Raw genomic sequence first — 10,958 nt, forward strand, 5'->3', positions numbered from 1 at the left:
CATGGATCATAAAATTTGAATGTGAGACTTTTAACAGTTTTAGTAATTTATAGCCGTTTGTAAAAATTCAAAATATAACATATACATAAAAATGTAAATTTTTATTATATGGTTATTGTGATTGTTTAATTTATTTAATAATTTAAAATTAAACAAATATGATAGAAGATACACTATTTTTTATCAAATCTTTATTATTCAAAATCATTAATTGCAATATATACTTTAGCCACGTTAGGCAATTCCGTAAATTTTATTTAAGAAAATAATAAAGTACATTAATGATGAATTTATTGTTAGTTTAATAACAAGCTTATTATATAATTAGATGGAACAACATATTTCTCAATTGATTCTCTAGTGATGACATGTGACTACAAAAAGAAGTTATAGTGCTTCTCAAATAATATATAGGGGATATATAGGGGATATTCAAAATAGGTCGAAGAAGCTGTTGGCAGAAGAAGAACGGTGTAGATTAAAGGACATGAAAGTAACTGTTGGTAGAAGAAGAACGGTGTAGATTAAAGGTTTTAGGTTTATTCTCATGTTGAATAGGTCGGTGTAATTATATGTATGCTACTTGTTCATGTTTCTCAAAGGCTAAAGGACAATATTTATTCTATAGTTTTCACTAGAAAAACAGATCAGCTGTTCGCTTTTTTTTCTGAGAAGACCATCATCCTCAGTTATTCCTTGCTAACCTTCCTTCTTGAAAGTTTGATCAGTAAAAGTTACATGTAATAATTATCATATTAAAACAACTCCTATGAAAGCCCACGTCTTTAGAATATTCCAATTCTCAATCACGCAACTTCCTTAAGGATCCGTGTAACAACACATATAGGTTCCAACCAAATATATTATCTCTTGAGGATATACGCTTGATATTTTTGTTAAAAATAATATAGAGCATATATAAACGCATTACATATACAAATATACGCACACAGTGACACACATACATAAAAGAAACACAAAGATAAAGATTAGAGCTTTTACCTAAGCAAGCTGCGAGAAGAGACAATAAAAAAGCAATGACAGCTTGCGCACGCATAAGAAGAATCGTCAATACTACAAAACAAACATTACTCTGGCATGATCGATCCATATATATAACTAATACATGTCTTGTGCAACAAGAAACTAAAAAATTACCAACCTAATTTGGAGATGAAGAAGAGTAAACGACGAATGAAGGGGTAAGCTTGATCAAATCCTCTTTTAGTAATCAAATGGTCAAGATAATCCTTAAAACGGAAAATTCGCAAGCAGCGTAAGAAACGATATATCGGTTGCTTATACAGGGAGATCAAGAAAAATACAACGAAGAGAGAAATGTAGTTTCCTATGAAGTGTCTGACATTTACTTGAACTCTTTCCGTAGCATCCTACTGTGACGCCGGGTACGAGTACAGTTCGGTTCCTCCGCAGAAAACGCTAAACGCCGGGGGTTGGCATTGAGATCATCCGTTGTTAGCTAACGGAACGGGTTGGTTTTCAGGAGGAACAAGAGAATCCTCGCTCGTGAACTTACGGTGGGAGATGATGAGCACGAGTGCACGACACCGTTTGGTTATCTCTGCTTTGCATTTCTATTGTGCTAGTTTATGTCTAGCTTTTTTTAATGAAAAAGTTTATGTCTTGTTTGTTTGTTTGTTTATTTTGGGGTAAAATGTTAAATTTTATACCAATTTTAAAATTTTGACATAATACATAGACAACATAGAAAACAAAAAGACCAAAAACTACAGATAAAACTAAGGTACAAGGGAAACATGTGAAACCAACAAGCAGTGAACACCACAAAACAAACTAAGAGAATCATGGATAACGAAACACCAATTCCTAGCAATGAACCAGGACATTTGCAAAATTATCGCAGATCCAAAGAACTGAAGTCCTCATCGTTGTTGCCACAAGCTCCTCCTTCCGAAAGAGCCTACAACTTCTCCGAGGACTATGCAAAAACGAACCAACTTCAGAAAACAAAGCTACACCCGGCGGCATAGGAGCTTCTATGGGCAGTCAGAGAAGCCACCTCCGACCAGCATCCTCGAGATAGAGAAACCTCAAGAATCATCTCCCACTGTTGTAACAAAGCAGCCAAAGTCAGATCGCTGCCTCTATTCGACATCGATTCACCATCAGCAATGCAACGAACATAAACCCAATTGAATAATCACTTGTCCAGAGCTTCAAAGCTGCAGATAGAGTCCTCTCAAGGACAAAGCTCTTATTTGGTGAGAATGAGGACGTTGAGAAACGCCACACCACCGAACCTGCACCAAAGAAACCAGAGCCAAACCAGCACCACCTCAAGTCAGAGGTGGACATAGACAAACCCTAGATCTTGACTCCGACACTGGACGACACTGCACGCGCCACTACAGAGGTTAAAAGGACCTGGTTGAGAAATCCAAAAAATTTTAGCCCCACACACATCTGTAACTGAGAACCAGCGACAAAACTTCCCGGAGCAAGAAAGAGGTTGAACCCACGCCACAGACGCGCCACCACCAACGGAGAGGAGCAAAACCCTGAGACATGGACCACCAAAAACCTAGCAGAAACCACACACCAACTGCATGAACCTGAGTAGAACATGTACACCGATGGCCACACCCGACATAACCTCCAAGACCCAACCCGAAAGACCAAAATTGGAACACACCGACGGAGAGAGAAGACAAAACAAGGAGAAGATACCTTACTCCGGTTCCACCAACTAAAACTGGCAACAAATCCATCCCATAAGGGCTGGATCTACCAAGCCGAGAAGGCTGAGAGGAGCAGATGAAGCTGGAAAACCCCACACCCACACCGCGAGAAGAGAACATATCCAAGCCTCAACAGCAACACTCGACCAGAGAAACCCCTCATCTTCAACTATTCACCCAGCCTCGCCGGAACTCCAAGGCAAGCCCAACCGATCTGAATCGGGAAGGAGGGACGAACTCAGAGCGACGACAACAAAGACGGAGAGGAAGAGGAAAGAGATAGGCGAGGAGAGAGACACCCGTGGGGGGGGGGGCGACCGACGGCAAAACCCGAATGCTCTGAAACAACTCCAGTCCTTCTTGAACAAGACCGTTATGACGGTAAGCCGAAAGCAAACTAGTGAAAGATACTACGTTTGGTTTGATACCAGACTCCGCCATTCGGTTTAGAAGACTCGGTGTTTCGTTCCCCCTTCCGTTGAGAGCTAGCCCCGTCGCCATTGAGGTCCATGTCAAAACATTCTTCGCTCTCATTAGCTCGAACACAGAGATAGCACTGTTTAAGCAGCCGCATTTGGAGTACATGTCAACAAGTCCAGTACCGATAAAGACATCAACTTCGGGCGTGAAACCAAGTTTCTCTATGTATCCATGAACAAGAGCACCAACTTCGAGCAAACCCATCTGAGAGATGGCTGAAAGAACACAAACCATGGTTGTATCAGTAGGTCTACTAACTCCATCACCAAAGTAGGAGAATCTCCGGAACAGAATCATCCCTTTTCTCGCACTGTGATTCCCTTTGTCCTTATGCGAACAGTACCCTCCGATCATTTGTTAAAAGCTTAGGAGAGTTGGTTCAGGCATTTCATCAAACACTTTCCGGGTATGAAATTCCTAGAGCTCAACTTTAGAGAGGTCAATTCTAGAGTTGCATTAAAAACACTCTACTAGCAAGGAACAAGATGGATCTATACTAAAACACCCTAGATCTACACTTAATCACCCTAATCTATCTTAACCCATGAATCCAAAATATGTCTACTCAATAATCTCCATGATAAACCTTAAACCCATGTAAGGATCAAAGCTAATCATGTTAATGAACAAGAGAAACATAAATATAAGATGAAGTACTTCCTTAGATTATAGAAAGATTCAAGCTTTTACAAGTTTAGACAAGGTCTTGAGAGAAAATGAGATAAAAATTAGGTTTTTAGGTCTAAATCTATTTATAGAGAGGCAAAACTCGAACTGGTTTAATTGAATTAAACCGGGTCAAAGCGGAATAAACCGGTCAACATCTCAAAATCGCATCCACAGCGGCCATCGCATCCCGCTCCACCAAGTCGATATTGGACAGGGACATATGGGACTTTTCCCAGCGGGTTCATCATCCCGTTTCACTAAGCCGCTGCCATCAAGCTCGACATGTTGACGAGCGGTGTCTCTTACCCGTTACCACAAGCCGCGTCAATGTCCGTAAGCGAGTTCATCACGTCGCTGTGCTCGAGCTCGCTTCGTTCATGGCTACAACTCGCGGAGGTCGTCGCTTCAAGCTTCGTCGTCACTAAGCTCTCCACTGAACCGGAACCACCGAGCCACAGCCAAGCTCAATCCGTCGTTCATCCATCGTCAACACCTCGCCGGTGCTCAGTTCTCCCGTCGTGGCTTTCGTCGTGGTAAGCTCTCCGCCGTGCTCTCAGCCTCCGCCGTCGGGATTCAGATCCGGCGAAGAGAAGCTCGTGAGCTCCTCCACGGTGTCGTGCTCTCAGATCGTAGCTTCCTTCTCCATGGTACTGTAACAGGCTCGCCGCGTCGTCAAGCTCCGGATGCATCAGGAGAAAGCTCGTGCTCTCCAATGGAGGTTTCTTCATTATTTTCAAAACCAGTCCCTGGCCTTTTTGATTCTTTACAAAACGGACCCAGCCTTTGGAATGTGCAAAAATGCCCTCGCGAATCAAACCCAAAGTTTCCAATGTGCGATTTAGCCCAAGCGAATATTTCGAATTTGCAACCTTGGTCCCTGGGTTCTTGATAACATCACAGTGGACCCAAAACTTCCAAAAAGTACAATATAACCCTTGAATTTTGCCCCAAACTTCCAAATGAGCATTCCAACCCCTACGATATGCAAATGAGTGCAAATGCAACACAAAGACCTAAATGCAACCTAAAATGATCATAATAAGCTAAAATATGAATCTAAAATTTATCAAAATCAAGAGATATTAACTCCCCCAAACTAGATCTTTACTTGTCCACAAGTAAACTTTAAAAACAATCAAGAGGGAGATATTTAAAATTGAGAACTTATAACCAAAAGAAACATTTTCTAGCCTTCAATATGACATCCCAAAGAAAACATAGCAAATAGCATGAGCAACTCCCTTATTACACTCTAGCTTCTCTATGCCTATCCATACTCTTATGTCTCTACTCAAATTGCAATACTCATCAACTAACAAGTTCCTTAGCCAACTCTCACATTTATTAAAACTCATACACACAAGGTGAATTCTTGCAAATGGGCACATGATCTCAATCATTTGGCTTGGTGAGTGAAAATAGTCTAATGTGAAGCAAGGGTTTTCAAATGCATCTTTTATGGTGACTAACACTCAAGAATAGGAGCAAGAACATTATGCAAAATTTATCTAAGAAAATGAGCAATTCATGCATACAATGACTTGTTCTCATCATTCTACCCCTTTCCTAAATGATTTCAAGCTCTACCCTTCTTCTTTTCATCATCCCAAAACCCAAAGATAGACTCACTTTCATCTCTCACCCAATGAACACATTATCATTTCTTATTCTAGCCAACTAGAGAGTTTTTTTTTTATTTTTTTATTCATTCAGCTTTTTTTTTTTGTTTTTTTTTATTCTAAAGGGGATTCTATTTATAAACACAAGAGCTTCTTCTTTTTTTTAATCCCTAGTGGCTTTTTTTTTTCTTTTCTCTCTCTTTTTGGTTCATTTCTTTTCACTTTCACTCACATCCCTATCCCAAGATCAAAAGAATTTAAGCTCGCAAACTCAACAACCATCCTAGAGGCTAGCCTAAATGAGGTCCTAATGCTAGCCAAAGATGAGAACAACTCACAAGTAAACAAAACAGAAAATGATGTGAGATAGTAGACTCTCCCCCAAACTTACTTCACACAGTCTCTTGTGTGAAAGTAAGCTCAAAGAAGAGATCCAAGGGAAAGAAATAAACATGAAAACTAAATATGTACAAGGTTGGAATGATACTTACTTGGAGTTATTGGCTGAATTGGGTGGTAGAGGACCCTTGGCCTCGGGTTTGTTTCACCGATGGACATGGACTGAAGGGGAGAAGGCAAGTGTCTAGAGTCACAATGCTTCACATCAGCCATGGTAAGTAAGACTTGACCTGAAAAACCTCAACGATGCTTATTAAATAACCTAAAAAGAGAAGATAAAAAAAATATATATATACAATGGATAAACATGGGATTTCCTCCCAAGTGAGCTTGTTTTAAGTCTCTAGCTTGACTTTGTGTGCTTGTTAATCATAGGTATCAAAAGGTTGAGCCAATGCACCTTTGGTCCTTCTCCTACGAGAACAAGGAACCAAGTATGCAAAGGAGCACACTACTGTCCATAGAAAATAGACAGATTTTTCCTCAAAGAGCTTCACTAAAGATGTGACATGAATTATGAAGTGGTCCTTGAGGTTCAGATGGTCATGAGAATCAAATGCATATGGTGGAAACATACAGTCAACTACAGACTCAAACGAGGTTTTAACAAAGTAGTTAACTCTATCTCCATCAATCAAATAAAACACAATGTTTTCATTCTCATGATTGTCTTTGACATGGGGATTTTCTATCTCAAGCAAAAACCTATCAACATCAAGTTCATCCCCTAAATCAGGTAGTTCAAGAAGAGGTCTAAGTTCATCAAGTATCAAAAACTCAGATTCAAGATCAATTGAAGCACAAAGATAGTTCTTGTCAAAACAAACTTCAATATGATCTTTAACAAGTTTTTCTACTCTCAACTCATCTAATTTCCTAGTTTCACATATCAGATCAAGACATTCAGTGACGAGCACAAGAGAATCAAGATCAGAGGCAATATCTTCCACACAAGGCAAGCAAATATCCTCAAGTTGAAGTTCTAAGGTGGAAATGCATATACCTTCCAGTTGGGGTGGTGGAACCCGATACATTACCTCTTTAAGGGCATAAGCAACATCAAACTCATACTGTGTAACCTCCCTTCCTTCAAGCTCTGCTTGATCCCTAATAAGCTCCACCCGGATCCTTCGTGCTAGGGATGTCTTTGCTGACCCCGGGTACTTCTTCTGAAGCTCATTTAACGTCACAAGCTGTGCTGGTGTGAGTATACTTGCATCAAAGGGTGGTGGCTCCACATACACATATGGCTCATCTTCGATGTGATCTTCCTCTTCTTGTGGCTTCTCAAAACAGCTTGAAGCCATCACTCATAAGAAAATAAAGCTTAGTCTCAAGAAAGATTGAAATCCTAATGATAAATCTACTAGTTCCCCAGCAACGGCGCCAAATCACAATCAGACTAGGATTGGCAACGGCGCCAATTTGATAATAGGGTTTTTTGCCTATTGCAAATGTTGTAGTATAGTGGGGTGAATGTCGAACCAGTCCTAGTGATGTGAATCAGTGAGAGTACAAGTCATTTCTTAAGCTAAGCAGATTCAATAGTTGTGAGTGTGTGACAAGTAACAATAGCAAACAGAGCAATACAACAAGGTTTTAATCAATTTAAACAAGTGAATCCATGGGTATTGGGAATTGACTTCAAGTAACTAAGATCCAATCTAGGTGACAAGCTTTCAATCAAAGTAATCTCTTAAGTCTAAACACAATTTTAGACAAGTCCTATGTCTAGGTAAATGTCCATTTGCTTAGAAATCATTAAACATCAAATGTCTTTGGCTTAATTCAATCAAGCAATCTTTAAGTTCAAGTTCAATAACTATCTAGCAATTTTAACATCAAGTGTCCTTGGCTAATCTCACTAGAGCTTAGTTGAGTTGATTCAAACACTTCATCTAATCATGTCTGATGAGAAGTGTTTAGAAATCAGGTTTAGAGTGATCAAGACTAAACAAGCATTAAAAATACTCAACAAGCAAGTTCATACAAGGATCTACAATAAAACACCCTAAATCTACACTTAATCACCCTAATCTACCTTAACCATGAATCCAAGGAGTGTCTACTCTCTAATCTCCATGAGAAACCTCAAACCCATGATGGATTCAAGGCTCACCATGTTTATGAGAAGGAGAAACAAGATATAAAATTAAGAACTTCCTTAGATTGTGATATAAAGATTCAAGCTTTTTTTACAAAGGGAGGCAAGTTCTTGAGAGAAAAATGAGATTTTTCTTAGGTTTTTAGGTTTAAAACTATATATAAGAGATGCCAAACTCGAGCTGGTTTAGTGAATTAAACCGGGTCAAACCGGAATAAACCGGTCAATCATTTCTGAGATCGCGTTTTTGTCTTCTGCGAGCGGCCTTTGCACCTCGCTGTGGCAAGTCGCTGTGATGCTTGATCTTTGATGATGGATTTCCCGAGCGAGTTCATCACGTCGCTGTGCTCGAGCTCGCTTCGTTCATGGCTACAACTCGCGGAGGTCGTCGCTTCAAGCTTCGTCGTCACTAAGCTCTCCACTGAACCGGAACCACCGAGCCACAGCCAAGCTCAATCCGTCGTTCATCCATCGTCAACACCTCGCCGGTGCTCAGTTCTCCCGTCGTGGCTTTCGTCGTGGTAAGCTCTCCGCCGTGCTCTCAGCCTCCGCCGTCGGGATTCAGATCCGGCGAAGAGAAGCTCGTGAGCTCCTCCACGGTGTCGTGCTCTCAGATCGTAGCTTCCTTCTCCATGGTACTGTAACAGGCTCGCCGCGTCGTCAAGCTCCGGATGCATCAGGAGAAAGCTCGTGCTCTCCAATGGAGGTTTCTTCATTATTTTCAAAACCAGTCCCTGGCCTTTTTGATTCTTTACAAAACGGACCCAGCCTTTGGAATGTGCAAAAATGCCCTCGCGAATCAAACCCAAAGTTTCCAATGTGCGATTTAGCCCAAGCGAATATTTCGAATTTGCAACCTTGGTCCCTGGGTTCTTGTTAACATCACAGTGGACCCAAAACTTCCAAAATGTACAATATAACCCTTGAATTTCGCCCCAAACTTCCAAATGAGCATTCCAACCCCTACGATATGCAAATGAGTGCAAATGCAACACAAAGACCTAAATGCAACCTAAAATGATCATAATAAGCTAAAATATGAATCTAAAATTTATCAAAATCAAGAGATATCACCCGACCATCGGCCACCCAATCTAAGATCTGCGATCTTGTTTTTTTTTCCTTCTTTTTAGAGAGAAAAGTCGTTTTCAATTAATAATAAGCTTTCCTTGTTTGTTTTGTTAATATCTTGAGCTTTAGAGTATCTCCAAAAAGACTCTCTATTATAGAGTTTTGCGAACTTTATATTTGAAGTTTCAAGGTGTTTTTCTCCAAAAACAAAACTTCAAATTTAACTTCAAAATTATTTGTAATTTACACTATGCTCCTCATATTTGTCATAATTAAAATAAATCCATAAAACTTTTGTAGAAAACTAGAACATATATAAAAATATTATAGTAATATTAATTAATAAAATCTTACACTAAAATTATAAATAGAAATACATAATAAAATACCAAACTACAAGAAAAATACCACATTATTACATAAAATTATTTTATTAATGCTCCATTTTTGGTTATAAAAAATTTGTTTGGACAATATTTTAGAAATTCTGGAGAAAATTTACTAGACTATTAGTGTTGTTGTAATATTTAAATTTGTGTAACAATTATGTCTTCGTGTATATATCTTCTTAAATTTTTTTATTAAGTTTCTTTTGTAATATTCTTGTTTTCTAATTCTACTTTTAAAATATTGTAAATCTTATTTTGATTTTAAAAAAAAATTATGTGTAAAATTTTAATTTATAAATAAAAAATGCAAACTTCACTACTCAAAACTCTAAATTTAAAGTTTTGAAGTTTTTTTTTTGAGAACAAAAAAATCTATATTTAAAGTTATAAAGTTTCTTTTGGAGACGCTCTTACATATACAATGAGGAATTATAATTGATTCACTAATTCATGTTTTAGCAACTATGTTACAGTGTATTCATCAATAAAATAAGCATGTATCCTAAGTCCCGTCTCAGTTGTAAATGGGGTCCTGAGCTGAAAAGATATTTTGGGGTCCTTTTAAAAAGAAGAAAAAAAATTGGAACCCTTTTCCTTAAGAAAAGAAAAAATAATTTAAAAAAATTTCAGGCCCTAATATGGGCTAATTTTTTAAAAAAATTGTAATATGTCTTGTGCAAAGGTACTCCCAGCACATGCACAAGACCGGGCCTGAGTTTTTATTACCATGTTTACGTGGAAGGTGATTGTTAATTACGAATCCGTGCACTTAATATGCTAACACACTGCCAATTTTAAGCCTGATGTAGTAACGTGCAATTTGAATTGATTAGAAGATTAAACAGTGGATCTCTTCCATTTAATTTTGTTTGAGATTTTATTTGTTCCCCTAATGAAAGCAAATAGTATAAAACAGCCGATCTAAACTGTAACACCCGTCACCTCCAATCCGGAGAACAGCGGGCCACCATCAATATCCCGTATATTAAAAGTCCATATACCCAATTACACTCACCCAAAGCCCAATAAAATCCGAATAAAAAGCTCAGTAGCACCAAATCCGTCCAAATATCATATACTCATCTGTCTCACCTGCAAGGGGCAAATGAGGGGTGAGTAACGGGGAAGTCACTCAGTGAGGTATGGGATACTATACCCGAAGTCCATGGACCTGGACAGAGCACTCCGAATAAATATAATTTAATCCTAACACGTTGCAAACACGGTACCTAAAGTACCCAAAGATCACACAACAGTCCTAGCGAGGTGCACACTCGCTGCCCACTAACAGGCCAAAACACTACCGAAAAGGTGCTCGGTTCATACACACACCGAACAAGTGCTCGGTAACACACGCCCGTAGACGATTTATCGACCTCCTGGGTTACGCGTCAACCGGTCGACTATAGCTGACCGTAACCTCCACACAATCCGGCATACAGAAGTCCGTCTCTGTATCCGTTTCAAGCAATTACATAACTCCTAATAAAAGAACTATTTTTATTTA

General features: G+C 39.0%; 1 protein-coding gene across 1 annotated transcript; it reads right to left on the reverse strand.

Moving 5' to 3' along the window:
• Positions 1 to 2,236: 2,236 nt before the first annotated feature.
• On the reverse strand, positions 2,237 to 3,554 carry LOC106309114 (pentatricopeptide repeat-containing protein At3g18970-like). The gene is made up of 4 exons (XM_013746183.1): positions 3,070 to 3,554; positions 2,710 to 2,802; positions 2,460 to 2,540; positions 2,237 to 2,282 (listed from the first exon to the last, which is right to left on the reverse strand). The coding sequence occupies exons 1-4, from the start codon at positions 3,552 to 3,554 to the stop codon at positions 2,237 to 2,239; spliced, it is 705 nt and encodes a 234-aa protein (XP_013601637.1).
• Between the last annotated feature and the right edge of the window lie 7,404 nt (positions 3,555 to 10,958).

Source organism: Brassica oleracea, chromosome C8 (assembly GCF_000695525.1).
Source record: "Brassica oleracea var. oleracea cultivar TO1000 chromosome C8, BOL, whole genome shotgun sequence".
NCBI lineage: Eukaryota > Viridiplantae > Streptophyta > Magnoliopsida > Brassicales > Brassicaceae > Brassica > Brassica oleracea.